Raw genomic sequence first — 18,247 nt, forward strand, 5'->3', positions numbered from 1 at the left:
GAAATGTCTGGATTTCCAAGTCTGCTTTCTGAAAACAACTGGATTTCCAGTTGCCAATGTTACTGGAAAAAGCTTGGAAATCCAATAAAATGAAGGAAAAATCACGGAAATGTTGAAAATGAGCTCTCAAATTGAGGATTTCTGATTTTAAACTATTTTTCTGCCGGATTTTTTTGCCTTTGGGCACTTTAAAAGTCTGGATTTCCAACAGTCACGACTGGACAAAAAGTCCGGATATCCGAACTCCTCTATAGGGGGTGTGCATCTATTTTCTGGAATAGCCCTTTACGTGCTAAATAGGCCTAGGGGTCGCGTTTTGGCCATAAGTCGAGTTACGTCCAACTCTGAAATATATATTTGATATCATCTTAACTAGAACAAAATTCTGCATAACATTTCTGAAAATGACTACACATTTTAGGTTCGTTATTGAGAAAATTAGTGCTAAATAAAAAGGCCACATTTTCCCGTGTTTACATCCGACTGCTAACCGCGTTATGACCTCGTTTGTTCATGCGCACATAATCATCGTAAATATCACTCAAATTTTCGCATTTTCTTTTCAAATTTGTAGAGATCACATTCACATGTCCAAGTTCTAGTAAAACACGATTTTCAACACTAAAATTGTTAATATTGTACCGATTTTCTAGAATTTTTATGCAAACTTTGAGACTATAGGCGTGATAAACTTTTACCGGAAACCGCTTCACAGGCGGATTTAGTGGTATATGAACCAGAAAACGATATTTTATAGAATCATGTTACTGGTGTGCTATCTTCTGAAGATCAAATTAAAATTTCAAATGTTGCTATATTTTGTTTTGGTTTAATTTGGGACTATAGGCGTTAATTTGGGACTATGAGATTCTAAATGCTATGCCTATCTTCAGTAGATATAGCGAAACAAATACTAAAACGCGCACGATTACTATGCGCGAATAAAAAAATCGGCATTCGGCCTATATGCCTTGCTATTTAAAAAAAAAAAGGGTGGAAAAAGAGGTAAAAATAAAGAAACAGGCAGATGCGGAAAGTGACGAGTCTGTAATATCGCTTTAAACTTTCTGATCGGGACTGATGTATTAGAGAGAAAAAACTCGCCGCTACATGATGAAGTAAAAATTTAGAGAAAATAATGTAAAACATTGCTTCTAGAGTATAAAGATGCAATGAATCGGGATGAGATTCTAAATGCTATCTTCAGTAGATATAGCGAAAGAATCCTAAAACGTGCACGGTTACTCTGCCCGAATTTTAAAAAATCGGCATTCGGCCTAGGCTTTTTGCCGCGCTATTAAAAAAGGGAAAAAAAGAAAGAGGTAAAAATAGAGAAACAGGCAGATGATTATCTCTGCTTTATAAGTGCCGTTTTAAATTTTGGTCAGCTTCGTCATTTTTACATTTCTTTATAGCTCTGCAGTCGGCCTAATGCCGATTTTCTCTGTGAGCGCGCAACCCCGTTTAATGCAGTTTTGCCATTTCGCGCCGTACTGAATCATCATCTACAACGCGTGCTAGGCAATGTTTTTTTTGTTTTTTGTTTTTTTAATATTATTATTATTTTTTTTTTTGCTTGCTATCTTCTGAAGATAGCAATTTTGGTCAGCTTCGTCATTTTAACATTTCTTTACAGCTTTGCATTCGGCCTAGTGCCGATTTTTATACTAACTTAATGTGGCACACCGACATCGCCTGGCTAATAATTATTTGGTGCAGCAGAGACATTAAAATGAATACACGGGATCCATAAACGTGAATTGCTATGCACGATTTTGATATCAGACGAAAATCTTCGGATACTGGGTTACAAAATGATGAATATCTCCCGTAAATGAATTTTTCTCAAGAAACCAGATGTGGTCTCATACACTTGAAAATACGTGTTGAACAGATATTATAGTCGTTAGCGTGCGCTTTGAAAATTGGCCGTGCGCTTTGAACTCAAAATTTGACCAAAAATCTCAATTTTATATTGCGTTGGTCCTGATGGACTACAGCGCGCAGCAGGCTATAGCGGCACTCACTCAAGTGGAGAGAGTATAACCATTGACCGCAATGTCGTATACAAGCTTGCTCACAGAGCGAGAAATCAATTACCCCGTCTTGTCAGTAGCCTTAGTCAGGTCACTTCGCTAATAATATGCATCTCATAAGGTCCGAATAAAATGGTCATGGGTGGCTGTGGATTTAACCTACCATGGCGATTTCTACTATAAAGATATCGGGGCGATGTCACTGTGTGTGGCGAGACATGCCGTAATTTGCTCGATTCTGGTGCCGGTGTCTATAGAGCTCCTGCATTGATTTACATGGGTAATATTAAAATTAAGATATCTCAAGAACCAAATACCGTATGACGCTGAAACAAACTTTGAAATAAAGCTTTTACATTTCTCTATCTGTTTTATGTCATTTTGGTGTTTGTCGGATTCGTGTGATTTTGCTATCAACTGCAGATAGCTCAAATTTTAAATGCCCGTTGGTTGTCGTTTTTGTCTGCTGAACGAGATAAAGGGTGTACCACAAAAAGCTTTCCAGAGACTTTACGTGCTAAATAGGGGTCGCGTTTTGGCCATAAGTCGAGTTACGTCCAACTTTGAAATATATATTTGATATCATCTTAACTAGAACAAAATTCTGCATAACATTTCTGAAAATGACTACACATTTTAGGGCCGTTATTGAGAAAATTAGTGCTATATAAAAAGGCAATGCACATTTTCCCGTGTTTACATCCGACTGCTAACCGCGTTCTGACCTCGTTTGTTCATGCGCACATAATCGTAAATATCACTCAAATTTTCGCATTTTCTTTTCAAATTTGTAGAGATCACATTCACAAGTTCTAGTAAAACACGATTTTCAACACTAAAATTGTTAATATTGTACCGATTTTCTAGAATTTTTATGCAAACTTTGGGACTATAGGCGTGATAAACTGTTACCGGAAACCGCTTCACAGGCGGATTTAGTGGTATATGAACCCTAAAGCGATATTTTATAGAATCATGTTACTGCTGTGCTATCTTCTGAAGATCAAATTAAAATTTCAAATGTTGCTATATTTTGTTTTAGTTTAATTTGGGACTATAGGCGTTAATTTGGGACTATATGAGATTCTAAATGCTAGGCCTATCTTCAGTAGATATAGCGAAAAAAATCCTAAAACGCGAACGATTACTATGCGCGAATAAAAAAAAATCGGCATTCGGCCTATATGCCTTGCTATTTAAAAAAAAAAGGGTGGTAAAAGATGTAAAAATAAAGAAACAGGCAGATGCGGAAAGTGACGAGTCTGTAATATCGCTTTAAACTTTCTGATCGGGACTGATGTATTAGAAAGAAAAAACTCGCCGCTACATGATGAAGTAAAAATTTAGAAAAAATAATGTAAAATATTACTTCTAGAGTATAAAGATGCAATGAATCGGGATGAGATTCTAAATGCTATCTTCAGTAGATACAGCGAAAGAATCCTAAAACGCGCACGGTTACTCTGCCCGAAATTTAAAAAAATCGGCATTCGGCCTATATGCCGCGCTATTAAAAAACAGGGGAAAAAAGAAAGAGGTAAAAATAGAGAAACAGGCAGATGATTATCTCTGCTTTATAAGTGCCGTTTTAAATTTTGGTCAGCTTCGTCATTTTTACATTTCTTTATAGCTCTGCAGTCGGCCTAATGCCGATTTTCTATGTGAGCGCGCAACCCCGTTTAATGCAGTTTTGCCATTTCGCGCCGTACTGAATCATCATCTACAACGCGTGCTAGGCAATGTTTTTTTGTTTTTGTTTTTTAATATTATTATTATTTTTTTTTGCTTGCTATCTTCTGAAGATAGCAATTTTGGTCAGCTTCGTCATTTTAACATTTCTTTACAGCTTTGCATTCGGCCTAGTGCCGATTTTTATACTAACTTAATGTGGCGAGACATGCCGTAATTTGCTCGATTCTGGTGCCGGTGTTAATAGAGCTCCTGCATTGATTAACATGGGTAATATTAAAATTAAGATATCTCAAGAACCAAATACCGTATGACGCTGAAACAAACTTTGAAATAAAGCTTTTACATTTCTCTATCTGTTTTATGTCATTTTGGTGTTTGTCGGATTCGTGTGATTTTGCTATCAAACTCGCCGCTACATGATGAAGTATATCCTGTGCCATCAATTTTATCATCATACTTCCAGGACGATATCTATTCAAATTACCCAACTTCAACGGGGTTTCATCACATTGTATACCCTCATAACCAAAGTGCCAAAGTCATTATTACATGTTTCTCATTTGCAATTGTGATTTTCTGAGTAATAAACCCATAATTAATAACATTTCCAGCTGCATTCTTCATTAACTTGTGGACAAAATCAAAAGAGATGAATTCCACAAGTTAATGAAGAATGCAGCTCGAAATTTTTATTAATTATGGGTTTATTACTCAGAAAATCAAAATTGCAAATGAGAAACATGTAATAATGACTTAGGCACTTTGGTTATGAGGGTGACGATTATTTAATAATTATCCAAAAAATCGGAAACTATAGGCCTATTATAATAGGCCTACTTTGTAACAACTTCAAATAGTATAAAAGGCACCATAATAGGCTAGGCCTAACAAGCAATAATTATTGGTTTGATTACGGCTTTTGAAAAATATTTTGCAACTTTCAGACACCCCCATTCATATCATTTTTGGTCCTATATTTTGTATTTAATGTGTAATTAATATAAGGCATAAGCCTATCATACAAATCGGACGGGGATAAGGATGGGGAAAAGTAAGAAAATTCGGTAAAAGTGAACGTAATTGAGTAATATAGGTCCATGCCAAAAATTTGCGTCCCACGCAAGTCAGGCCCGTAAATGAAATCCATTAATCCATTAAAAAAATATGCGGTTCGAAAATAAATAAATAAATAAATAAATAACCAACAAAATGGTGAAAATGGTGCATTTAATGGCTTCATTTACGCTTTCATTTGGAAAATTTTCAACATTCTAGGGGTGGTACGCACGAAACCGATGCATATAAGCCTATTCATGAACTCACAACACGATTTCTCGTAGCAAGGATGTCACATCAGATATGCATGCATGGTTAAGGTCACGATATCGATGATAATAAGTTCTGTATTGATGCAAATTGAGCTATTACAACCCATCAAACAACCAATTTTGGCATACATTGTGGATCAGAGTCTCATGAGTTTATGGCAAAATAATTTACAAAATAATTTTCTATACACTATCCCTCGAAGATTGATACCAAATTTGATATCGTGAGCATAGGAACCGTTGTTTAGAAATTCGTGCAATTTTAAAAACGGTGATGGAACTATAATAGTGGCCAATATTTTTTTTTTTTGGCCGTGTTTATAAAGAATGAGCTAGTTAATGACATCAATTTTCAAATTGATGAGCAGTTGAAGATCTTCAGCAAAAAGTATATAGTTGTTATAAGCTGCCGGAGATGAGTGGACAACTTCTGATGATATTAAGTATACGTATCCAGAAAAAAATACGATTAAGACACTTTTTGACATTGACGGGCAATTGAAGATTTTCAGCAGAAAGTAAACTCAGTGGGTAAAAGAAATTTGTAATTTTTCACAAGGTCATATCTTAAAATCCTGTCCATCAAAAAGTACACACAGGATTACTTCAATACTCTACTCTAACCACATGTCATTAACCAAACAGTTGCCCAACTGTCACAACAGCAAAATGTACTGACATGGAATGGAAAAGCTTACTGAACCACATGTTACAGCCCCTTTGATGTGTGTGTAAAGCAATAATTGTAACAGCAATGTGTACGTTCCTTTCTAAGGATTCCCTCGCAAAAATAACACTCGTATCCAACGAACATACACGCGGGCCGTAGCTTAAGGGATCTAGAATGAGCGTTTATGGCGTTTCGACAGTATTTTTTGTGGGACATGAGAGCACCTCAGACCTATCGAATTGCATTCTGAATACGAAGCATGTCTTTCTGATATCAAATAATTTTCATTTTTGAAAATCACAATATAATACAAATGTTATGACAAATTATAAAAATTTGATATTTTTCAAATTTTTGGTATATAACAGTCCTCGAAGTAAATTATATAAATCTAATGATATATTCTTAAAGTGTATGTAGCTGTGAGGAAAAGCCGACGGTCAATTGAAAATTTTGACCTTTCATATTGAAGATATGGATTTTTTTCCCAAAAAGACCTAATTGTTTTGGGTGTTTTGGGAAAAAAATCCATATCTTCAATACGAAAAGTCAAAATTTTCAATTGATCGTCGGCTTTTCATCCCACCTACATACACTTTAAGTATAAATCATCAGATTTATAAAGTTTACTTCAAGTACTGTTAAATATCAAAAATATTAATTTTTAATGATTTGCCATAAAATGTGTATTAAAGTGCGAATTTCAAAAATCAAAATTATTTGATATCAGAAGGACATTCTTCGTATTCAGAATGCAATTCGATATGTCTGATGTGCTCTAATGTCCCAAAATAAATACTGTCCAAACGTTCATATCATACCCCTTCCCTTAAGAAGCTCAAACTAGAAATTTCAGCTTTGTCAGCCACAATCACCCTATATTAGAACAAATTTGAAGTAGGTCAGGTGTAAAATTACATTTTATTTAGATGATTCGACTTGGAATTATTGTTGTGCATTCGTGTGAATTTGGGTAAAAGGTGATTTTGGCTTGAGTCAATAGACCATTGAACAAGATCAGCATATGATGGTTATCAAATAAACCTTGGTATTGATACTGCATACCAGGACTTATCGGACTATGCATGGTTAAGGTCACGATGATAAGTTCTGTATTGATAATGCAAAATTACCACACAACTCATCAAACAACCGATTTTGACATACATTGTGGATCGTGATTATGATTGGGAAAGTGCAATGTATAGGAATGGGACTACAGCTGCATGTCTTTTGGAAGACGCACGATTGATCAGTTGAAATTGAACAGTCCGTATGTGCAACTGAGTCTCATCGGCAACTCAGCACTATCTTGAACAAACTACCTGCACGCATTGGTTTAAAAACCGCCGAAACAATACCAAAACAAGTGATCCACCTATACAAGTGGCGTGCCCTCTTCAGGTCTTCTCTGCAGCTCTACTGGTGCCTAGTTCGCGATTGGCGAAGATTACCCTATTCAGAATGTCTGCACTGGAGGATGCCATCACATCAGCAGCCCTAGCCATCCATGACGCTGATGCCCTCCTTATTGCAGCAGGGGCAGGTTGCAGCACTGATAGTGGCATTCCAGATTACACCAACTACGCCAACGCCCATCCGCAACTTGAGTCACTCGGTATCAACGTCTTTGATATCTCCCACAGTGAACTCTTCCTAAACAATCCTCAACTTGCTTGGGGTGTGTATGGAACTCGTATGAAAGAATACCACCAAGCTGTTCCTCATGAAGGATATGGGATTCTTAAAAAGTGGTGTGATCGTAAGCAAGACTGGTGGGTTTACGTTAGTAATGTCGATAACATGTTTCTTAGATCTGGATTTGCAACGTCTAATGTTATAGAATGTATGGGGTCGATTTATGAGCTTCAATGTGCAACACCTTGCTGTGACTTACGTTGGAATGCTGCAGAAGAGACGTGGAAGAAACTTGATATAGACTCAAAGACGTTACTCGCAAAGGATGAGGTCCCACGTTGCCCACAGTGTCAAGGAGTGGCAAGACCATGTACAAAACTTGCTACCGATAAACGATGGGTTAGAAAGTATGCAGACTGCGAAGAGACCATGTTTGATGATGCTATATTACATATTGGTTATGGTGAAAAGTCTTTGGCAGTGCTTGAGATAGGCTGCGGGTTTCAGATGCCAAAAGTAAGGCGCAAGTCCGAAGCAGTGGTATGTAGTTTTCGGGAAGCAGATAGAGCTATGGTGAGATTTATAAGAGTGAATATAGATGCAGAGCATAGTAAGCTACCGGATTGGGCAACTTCGGATGATATTAGTATCCAGAAAAATGCGTTACAAACTCTTGTTGAAATTGATGAACAGTTGAAGATCTTCAGCAAAAAGTAGATGTTAGAGCCATAAAAAACGATTAATGTCAACTTTTAATTTGGTTAACTTATTCTTTGCCAAAAAATTATGAATTATTGTTCGTAAGGTTTTTGGCAATTTATGTCTCAATTTTAGCTGCTGGAGTGGGCAACTTCCGATATTAATGTACTATAAAAGAATGCATAGAGACATCGCTTTTCGAAATTGATGAGAAGTTGAAGATCTTCAACAAAAAGCCCGGGGGTCACTCCCATTGTGGCCTGTACACCATCCGCGATAATCAACTTTTGAAAAGCACCCTAAACAAGGATTTAACCCTTGGCTAAAACGATACCCTAAACAGGGATTTTCAAACCATAAACAGGGATTTATTCCTTGCATCGAATTTCATACCCTAAATTTCATTTCCGCGTATTAGCCATTGCAATTTTGCTACCCTTTTTTCCGAGTTTTTTCATGTTTTTGACACCCTAAAACACGATACGCGCGTAATGTGCCTACCCACGAAAAACTACCCTTTTTACGCGTTTTCATTATCGCGAATGGTGTACAGGCCACAATGGGAATGACCACCCCCCCGGGGCAAAAAGTAGTTGATAAGCTGCCGGAACTGAGTGGGTAATTTCTGATGAGTACACGTTTTCAGAAAAATGAGTTTGAGACACTTTTTGACATTGATCGGCAGTCGAAGATTTTCAGCAGAAAGTAAACTGGGCTCAAAAGAAACTTATAATTTTTCACAAGGTCATATCTTAAAATCCTGTCCGTCAAAATGAACCAAAATTGCACACATGATTACTTCAATACTCTACTCACCACATGTCATTAACCAAGCAGTTGCCTAACTGTCACAACAGCAAAATGTACTAACATGGAACAGCTTCCTGGACCACATGTCACAGCCCATTTGATATTTGTGTAAAGCAATTGTAACAGCAATGTGGACTTTCCTGTCCCAGGATTCCCTCAGAAAATTAACACTCGTACCCAACGAACATAAACGCACACCGATCAGGCGAACACGGATAGGCCTACATAGGCCTACGCCTCGTGCGCCCCAACACTTTCTCACGAATACCTTCATTTTTGTTTTGGCTTCACGTGCCTTAAACTCTGTGTCGCCGACAGCCAAGCGGTGCCATGCCACTGCATTTTCAGCCCGGGGGGGGCACTGCCATTACAAGGTGGACACCATGCTCGTGTACAAAAACGCGTAAAAAGGGTAGTTTTTCACGAACGGGCGATGTACTCGCGTACAGTGCAAAGGGTGCCAGAATTGCCAAAATCGGGAAAAAAGGGTATACTTTTCCATGCAAAATCCTTGCTTAGGCTTTTGTAGGGTACCAAAGTTTAATGGCAAAATAAAAAAAGGGTGAAATAGGCTATGTTTGGCTTCTATCAGAACAAATCGTAGGGTAAAACATTAAGGAACATCAAACTACTTATATTAAACAAAAGTATGAACATGAATTTTTACTTTATAGTGTTAAAAAAATGGCAAAATACTTGTTTAGGGTATGTTTTGCACGCGCTGAGTAATACTCGTTTAGGGTGCGTTTCGAGAGTCCATACATGAGCATGGTGTCCATCACATAATGTAAGTGGCCCCTCCGGGATTTTCAGTTGCGTCAGTAGGTAACCATGTGAATATTGACATGTCATTATCGTAGAGTTTTGAAGTAGGGCCTAATCCTGTGTGTAATTTTTGTTCATTTGATGGACAGATTTTCAAGATATGACCACGTAAAAAATTGTAAGTTTATTTTTGAGCCCAGTTTAGTTGTAGCTGAGTGGGCAACTTCTGAAGCAATATTTGTTATCTTGCCTGCTTTTGTACCATCCATCACGATAAAGTCTCCGTTCAGCATCTGATACCACTCGACCAAGTGTACCAGACGCCATCTTCATACTGCTTCAAATCGCACTTTCTCATATACTGCTCCCAAAACATGGAATGCTCTCCCAAAGTCTGTCAGAAACTCTGATTCCACCCACTTTTTAGAAGTCCCTCAAAACTCAGTTATTTATGAATTTAAATTGTCTTTTTATTCCGTTGTTCTTGTGTTTCCAAGCGCATCGTTCTTGATGTAGATGCGCTATATAAATGCTTGTAATGTAAAATTTATGTAAATGTAAAAAGTGTCAAAATGTGATAATGAAATATTTGTGCAAATATGTTTGCATAATATTTTACCAACGTTGAACACTATGATAAAATATTTTCCGGCAAGTTTTCAAACGTGTTTGTTAATTAAAACGTTTTGTTACCTTATATCCTTTATCATGTTTATATAACCCAAATAAACGTGTTTTGTAAAACATTTTGTGTTTGCTGGGATGCGCTTTATTATTTGGACATTCATTTTAATATAACAATTGTGCTCTTTGTGTGATAAACTAGTGTGATCTTTCAGTGATATGAGAATTCGTAAAACATGGAGCAAATATATGAGTTTCAAATGCGCAGCTGGCTGATGAGACTAATTAGTGCAATTCTGATTTTATTTTAATTTATATGCTATTAAATGGTCAGAACGAGATAAGTTATAAAAATACACAACGATTATCAGATGAGCCTTGACACTGACGGTCCGTGGTTATTCAAACACACATTGTTGAGGTATTCAGCAAAAGAGTTCATTCAATGTTGTATACTACATTCTTTAAACATGCATGACATTACTATAAAGACATTATCCACAAATATACTAATAAAGTTTCTTTTTATAGGTTTTTTTAAACCTTTATAATGTAATTTATTGTAAATTTACATTTCATTTAATCATTGGATTTACACATATTTACAGTGTGTCATGATGATAATAATACAATTTTGATACCCGATGTAAACCTAAGCATAGGACAAGAACAAACTTTTAAGGTAGTTTGTTAAACTTTTTAATTTTGTCTTTTAATTTACAAATATCGGACAAGAACGATTTTTTAGGGTAGTTTGTTAAATTTTTCATTTTTTTACTTTTAGTTTACAAAAATAAAAAAGTTTAACACTACCCTAAAATTTGTTCTTGTCAGAGCATCTCGTTAATATAGGCATATATGCTTATAGTGAATTTTTGCAGTACAAAAAATATATCAAACTAGAACTACGCGGTTCGTAATTACGGTGGCCCCACACAAAGGTGTGTTAATAACAAAGGTTTGTAAATACAAATAATATGTAATATGCAAATAAGCTCATTAATATTCAGAAATATGTAAATAACATGACACAAAACTATGCATCACATCAGGACACCATATACTATCACAATACCAAGTTGGGAAGTTGATCAGTTATTGCGTTGAAGTTGCAAAGTGGATTAATGAAAACGTAGGCACAATATGCAAATAGCTCATTAATATTCATAAATATGCAAATAACATGACACAAAACTATACAGCACATCAAGCTATGATATCACTGTACCAAGTTTGAAGTTGATGGGTTATTGCGTTGGGGCTGCAGAGTGGATTAATGAATTTGCTTCAGAAACAAACAAACAGGCAACCATTTGGATGATAACGTAAGCCCCACATATCTGTGGGGGCCAAAAATAAAAACAAACTGATGTTGAAGTAGTGATTTTTTGATTTAGTAGGCTTTAAAATTTACATTCATTTCAAACAAAAGAACCTTTTAAAGAGTATGAACAAGTCTGATATAAAATTGGATGGTTTGAACCCAATACACAAATTTATTGGCCGAGCTATGAGTTTCAAAATATTGGACGAGACAAAATCGAGTCCAATATTTTAAACTCATAGCGAGACCAATAAATTTTGTATTGGGTGAAAAAAACATCCAATTTTATCATTATTATGTTATCAGAATCTTTTCTTTGGTCAAAAATGTGATTTTTTGGTCAAAATGTGATTTTTGGTCAAAAATGTGATTTTTGGTCAAAAATGTGATTTTTGGTCCAAAATGTGATTTTTGGCAAAAATTGTCGGTCAAAAATGTGATTTTCGGTCAAAAATGTGATTTTTTGGTCAAAATGTGATTTTTGGTCAAAAATGTGATTTTTGGTCAAAAATGTGATTTTGGCAAAAATGAGCAAGTCAAAAATGAGTTTTGGTCAAAAAATTGTAAAAAACAAAATTTTGGGGGAAAAAGTGAGCCTATCCAGCACAGTCCAAGTTTTGAGTCCAAGTGTTGATTATATTGGACTCTTCAACTCTGTACAAAGTATAGGAAGGAAGATTCTGAGAACATAATAATGTTAAATATAGGATAATAATGGAGTTACAGATATCAAGTCAATAATCGATATCAAGATATCACTAATCCAGTGTTTTTTCATTACCCTATACAACCCACTAAAAGCAAAACATTCCATTTTTTCACCACAGAATGGAATAATAACTCATTTTGATATACATGTACTGTGGCCTAGTGCCCTATAGCTTAACTGTATCCCCCAACGCAAGGCATTAGCCAAAGGGGTGTCCAGGTGTCATTTGGACACCCTGTTTTCAATTTGGATACCCTAAAATTTTATAATGGAGTGAATAAGAAGTGAACACCCGAATTTTGTAGAATAAGGTGTTTTTGAACATTTTGGACAGCCTAAAGACCCCTCTAATGCCTTGCCCCAACGTTTGACAGGCAGTAGTTCTGTCAAGAAATTGTAAACAGTCCTGATCTGGGTCTCACATTTAGTTTGGGTAGAGATCTCAAAGTGACCCTTATACCAGAGACACCGATTGTTGGCCAAATTTAACACAATTTTGCAAAATCTTCACAAAACTCAATACATAAATTGAAATTTGGGCTCCTACTTGTGGGAAGCTTTTTGAAAAGTTTGCAACAATGACCTATTTTCATTACGTTTCACTACCTGGAGAGAATTGGTCAAAAATTTAATTCCCTCCTGAGGTTCGTATATCTGTCAATGAGTTGACCAGATCACAAGAATGTCATTATAGCTAGAGGTATTATATAACACAAATGGGTCAATAAGTTACATAAAAATGACATTGTAAGTTGTATGGTATTTAGTTCCCAGGAAATGAGTTTTGCCTGAGGCAATTTGTGGTTAAATGTTGATCCCTCACCACAAGAGTTATTACCGGCGATTTGGTTGAAAAAGGAGGTGAGACATGATTAAATCTCTCCAGGTAACAAAACATAATGTTCACACCAAAATTGACCTTGAAAAAAAAAGGGTGGGCATACCAGAGGTCAGAAAATATATACCTGTTGACAGATAAAGGATCCCAGGATACAGTATAAATCAAACTTTCATGTGAAATTGCAGGATTGTTTAAGGGGAGAGGTAAAGTAAATTGGAATCTTAACACTTTTTTTATAAAACATTAACTGGCTAGTGTCATGTGAGACAAAAATTCAAGATTCCTCCCTGGTTTCCAGTTACTTCTTGGCTATTAAATTATCCTTTAATTTGGTATAATGTTCATCTAAGTCTTTCATCCTTTGTTGATGTTCCTCTTCCAGTTGGTCTCTTTGTTTGGTAAGTCTTTCTAGAAATGCTGTCCATTCTTTGTCCCGATGCTCTCTCTGCTCTCCAAGTGGTTTGGTCTGAAATGTATTATAGAAAATAAACAAATAAAGAAAAACTATTGACTTATTATTATCCAAATATGTGTACATCCATATCAAAACGATGCACTTGTCGGCTGCCACATGTGTCTCATTTCACATAATAACTAGGAATAAATACCAGACTCATATCAAGTGTAGGTCACTTCAAATCATCAAGTCAAATTGTATAAGAAATATTTGATGTATTCCAACACCATGTGACTTGGGATGATTTGAAGTGACCTCCACTTCGGAAATGAGACTGGTATTTATTCCTAGCTATTATGTGAAATGAGACACATGTAGCAGCCAACAAGTGAATCGTTTTGATATGGATGCACACATATGATGTTTTTAGACACAGGTATGAAGGATTGGCCTCATAAATATGCGAGAATTCTCAGCATACAAAGCAAGGGTACTTAGCCTGTTGGTGTATGGTCTGTATATTCTTTCATCTATGGTTTTATTACACCAAACTTTGACTATGGGGATGAGGTTGTAGTGAAATACGGAAAACTATCACACAGACAGAAAGGGTTTGTCGTTTGCGATTGGCAAATAAATGGTATGATTTGCTCATGAATATTTATGAGATGCAAATGTGTTTCTTGTCTCATTTGTGTTTGTGTGTGATTGTTTTCTTGTTTGATTAGGAAAACCCAAGAGAAGATATCTTACCCTTCCCAGAATCCTTTGCAACATGATGCATCACCTCATTACATCAAATGATACTCCTATTACTTTGTACAGGTTCCCTTTATTTTCATGTTGAGAATAGATTGGCCAAACAGTGGCATGTCCAGGAGGGGGGGGGGGGGGCTTTGGGTGCTGAAGCCCCCGCACTTTGTTAAAAATCATGTAATATCAGCTGTTTTTTGGCGATTTTAGTCATTAAGCCCCCCGCATAACTCTGAAAGCCCCTCTAAGCCCCCTGCAGGAAAAGATCCTGGACACGCCAGTGCTAAACATGGGCTGATAGTCAAGAAATAAACATATTTTGCAAGATCTGGATGTGCTCTGTTCATTGAGGTATTTTTTGTCACTATCGACCCTTGTTGCACGTAATATCAAATCAGTACAGGAAATTGAAATGGAAGAAGTGCATTATGGGAAGTGTAAGGTATCTTCTCTGGTAAACCCCTTACCTCCTGTTTAAATTCTTCTTGTCTTTGGATTCGGGCTATAAATTTATTGGCTATATCCACTGTAAAGAAATGGAACATAATAAAGAAAATTAGACCAAACAACAACAACAAAAAATCTGTTATAGTGACTCACAAAACATGTCCCAAAGGGTTAGTGTGGATTTTAAATGGAAGAGCCCATTTTGCTCACACAAAATCACCACCAGGGTTTGAACCAGCAACCTCTCACACCATAGTCGAAACGCCTTAGCGTCTGAGCTAACTTAGTAAACTTACATTGCTGTAGAATTAAAGGTAGATGTGTCTCCATTAATCTGTTACATTCTGGAATTGTTTTCTCGTTTAAATCTTTCATCTGAGTTTCTATTTTCTCCAGTCGTTTGTATTCACTGTCACCTCTCTTCCCCTGTAAAAAAAACAAATGAAATTTTTTTTTCCGTAAATAATTTTTTTTTCATTTTTAGTATACATTCACCATTCAATTAATATTATTAATATAAATTATTTAAATACAGTATTTCATATCAAAGCAAGCAAAGCATATTTTATTTTATTTTATTTTATTTTATTTTTTTTTGCTTTCTTCAATGCAGTTATGGTCAAATTAATAGCGAAATTTTGTATTCTGCATTCAAGACATTATGGAAAATGTTGTCATCTGATTGAATTTTGCTTAGTTTAAGGAGTCAGGAGTGTTTCAATAATTATGTGTTCACAAATTTTGGGCATGCTAAAAAGGCAGGGAGCAATTTTTGGCTGATCATTATGAGAATTCACCACCACATGGGTACACAAATAATTCCACAGCCCCTATAAATTATGCTTTCCTGTCCAGAAGTTTGAGAGATAGAAAAAAAAAAGCTTCATACATGGTACATACCTCAAACTCTTTTGCAAAGAACTTGATTTCTCCCTGGATGACTGGTTTATGATCCAGCAAACGAGCATGAATCTCTCCGAAATCTGAAATTAAATTTAAAATAAGGAAACAAATCTTCATCAGTACACAATCAAAAGACAAGAAAACATGTATCAGGCCGTGTAAAATTAATATTTTGGTTCTCGCCCCTCCCTCCTCAATTTCTGGGATTTGTCAGATTTTTTTTTTTTTTAGATTTTTCAATTTTTTAGACTTTGGAATGATTTATGAAATCTTCATACATATAAATAAGTTTATTAGAGAACAAGCATCACTTCCAAGTCTTTTTGTGGTACTCTAGGGGTTTATCCTCAGAATCTCACATTTGAAAAAAAAAAAAAGGGCCTCATCGTTTCCTCGAGCACTGTTGGAGAAGACCGAAAACTACTGACAATGCTAATTTTACATTGAAAAAAAAAAAAAAACAAAAACCTCCCTCCCTCATCAATTCATGAAAATCCTCTGACGAGAACCAAAACATTAATTTTATACGGCCTCATGCTTGCACTGTGATTGTCTTAAGCAGCAGCAGCAAAAAACAAAAAACAAACAAAAAAACAAAACAAACCCCCCCCAAAAAAACAACAACCCCCCCTCTAAAAAAACCAAAAAAACTATCAGAGTAAAAAAGAAAAAAGATATATGCAGTCCAATATCTAAACCTCTTTTAAGCAGATGTTATACAGATAATACGGATATGTGTGAAAACTGTGACACTTTGTGTCCCTTTTTATGACATTTTTCAGTAGATATATCCACGGAAAAAGCGTATTCCAAAAATTTCAGTTGATTCCGATTTTGCGTTTGCGAGTTATGCATGATTATGACAATGTGTTGTAATTTCTTTCTGGTATACCAGAACGAAATTCAAATTTCACAATATCTTTGCAAAACGAATTAATCTGCAAGAAATGTTTTGTACATAAACATTACGTAGCAAGAGGTTTCCAGTGATATAAAAATCTCAACTTTTTTTGAGGAAAGTGGGGGGGATGATGCTGTGGATCACAAAATGTCCTTTTAAATATCATGCTCTAAATTAAAATGTCACTCAAATAACATCTTTGTACGTCAAGTGCAATCTTTTGTTTTTCTAATTTTCTCACTTTGGTCATGGAGAATTACCCCGGGAGAATTACACATAAAAATCAAAATCTGGATTCTGGTCATGAAAATGATGATACATTATCAACATACATACTACATGTATGTGCCACTGGCACTGCAACATAGTCCGAGGTGCTCTGACGATAACACTCCGATCGCCAGGCAATCTACGTTTGGGACAACGAAAACGCTACGTGAACGAGCTAACTGCAACATGGCAAAAATGTGAGAATCAGAGTGAGTCTGAGACTGATACAGGTCATCATATTTTGGGCGATCCTGACTTTTAGACCACCCGAGCTATATAAGGTACAAATTGCAAATTTATCATATTAAACTTTCGCAACAAGGTTAAACATGTTTTCAACTGTACAAACATACCTTTTATTCCATCAAACAAGCTTTATTTTGTTCCAAAATTCATGTTTTTATAGCTATTTTTGACGCAAAAGAGCTCGGGTTACAAAACCGGTGATGCCAGCTCAGCTCCGAAGTTTTTGACGGTAATTTACGCTCGCGTATCATGCATTTTCAAGCGCGTTTGACATCGTTTTACTGCATGACGCAATTCTGCATTTATTCAAGATGGCGAATTTCTCGAAAAAGGTAATGTATTTTACCCCGTAATTTCCCTCATTACTCAAAGCCCTGCCCTCTTTCACAATATTTTAGCTTCTTGGATATCATCGGAAACATAGATTAGTAATATTAGGTAGGTCAATGTATTTTTAAAGATTGTTTAGATGGTTTTTACAATGAAAAAATTGATGTTAAAGCTTCTTTTCAAAAATTGGTTTTAGCTTGTTAAAAAACGGGTAAAAAATCGTTTTTAGCTTGTTGGATATTGTTGCTTAATAGTTTAAAGCTTGACTCCTTAGATGAAATTTTTAGTTTAAGCTTGTTAGAATATTAAACCTTGATGAAATAGTAATATTTGAGCCCTATATAGCGAGGGTGTATATCTGGTTCCATACGAGGGTGGTCTAAAAGTCAGGATCGCCATATTTTGGCTTTAAAAAGCCTTAAACCCTGCCGAATATACGAAAACCCTGACATATTTTGAGACCAGTGGGTGTTACATTGTAGTGTCAAGAGTACAAATAAAATCGGAATTTAATAACAAAATACGGGTTTTAAAGAGACGATTGAATAAAATTTACCTTCTTTTGAAAAGATGAAAACATGAAAATGACAGATGCATGAATGGATGATCATGTTGATCGATGTTTTTTACATTTTTCACCACATCTTACCTTTGGACAACGTTTCTATTGTGCTCTCACGCATCTTGGAAGCTTTGGTTTTCTAACATTTATAAAATCAAAGTCTAAAACCGTCCCATTTCAGTAACAAAAAGCAAATTTATAAACAAAAAACACCCATTTCATTTGCACAACCAGCTGGGCACCGGAAGCAAAATATACCACACCCGGAAATCAATCTGTCAGTCGTGTCAAAGTTGAGAGGT

The 18,247-nt window shown here is 35.8% G+C and overlaps 2 protein-coding genes across 2 annotated transcripts; one reads left to right on the forward strand and one right to left on the reverse strand.

Annotated features, from left to right (window-relative positions):
• The first annotated feature begins 7,190 nt into the window (after window positions 1-7,190).
• LOC140161799 (NAD-dependent protein deacetylase-like) lies at window positions 7,191-8,081 on the forward strand. Its single transcript, XM_072185097.1, has one exon. It carries the CDS (start codon window positions 7,191-7,193, stop codon window positions 8,079-8,081), a length of 891 nt encoding a protein of 296 aa, XP_072041198.1.
• Window positions 8,082-12,012: 3,931 nt separating this feature from the next.
• Window positions 12,013-18,188, reverse strand: LOC140162743 (biogenesis of lysosome-related organelles complex 1 subunit 5-like). The gene is made up of 5 exons (XM_072186031.1): window positions 18,033-18,188; window positions 15,634-15,716; window positions 15,030-15,159; window positions 14,754-14,812; window positions 12,013-13,602 (listed from the first exon to the last, which is right to left on the reverse strand). Exons 1-5 carry the CDS (start codon window positions 18,064-18,066, stop codon window positions 13,435-13,437), a joined length of 474 nt encoding a protein of 157 aa, XP_072042132.1. The 5' UTR covers window positions 18,067-18,188; the 3' UTR covers window positions 12,013-13,434.
• Between the last annotated feature and the right edge of the window lie 59 nt (window positions 18,189-18,247).

Source organism: Amphiura filiformis, chromosome 10 (assembly GCF_039555335.1).
Source record: "Amphiura filiformis chromosome 10, Afil_fr2py, whole genome shotgun sequence".
NCBI lineage: Eukaryota > Metazoa > Echinodermata > Ophiuroidea > Amphilepidida > Amphiuridae > Amphiura > Amphiura filiformis.

Bases quoted from the DNA above. Each gene is read 5' to 3' on its own strand.
- LOC140161799 (XM_072185097.1), top strand. From the start codon at position 7,191: ATGTCTGCACTGGAGGATGCCATCACATCAGCAGCCCTAGCCATCCAT.
- LOC140162743 (XM_072186031.1), bottom strand. From the start codon at position 18,066: ATGCGTGAGAGCACAATAGAAACGTTGTCCAAAG. The intron at 15,717-18,032 runs GTAAGATGTGGT...ATTTAATTTCAG, and splicing joins AATAGAAACGTTGTCCAAAG to ATTTCGGAGAGATTCATGCT. The intron at 15,160-15,633 runs GTATGTACCATG...TTTTTTTTACAG, and splicing joins TCTTTGCAAAAGAGTTTGAG to GGGAAGAGAGGTGACAGTGA.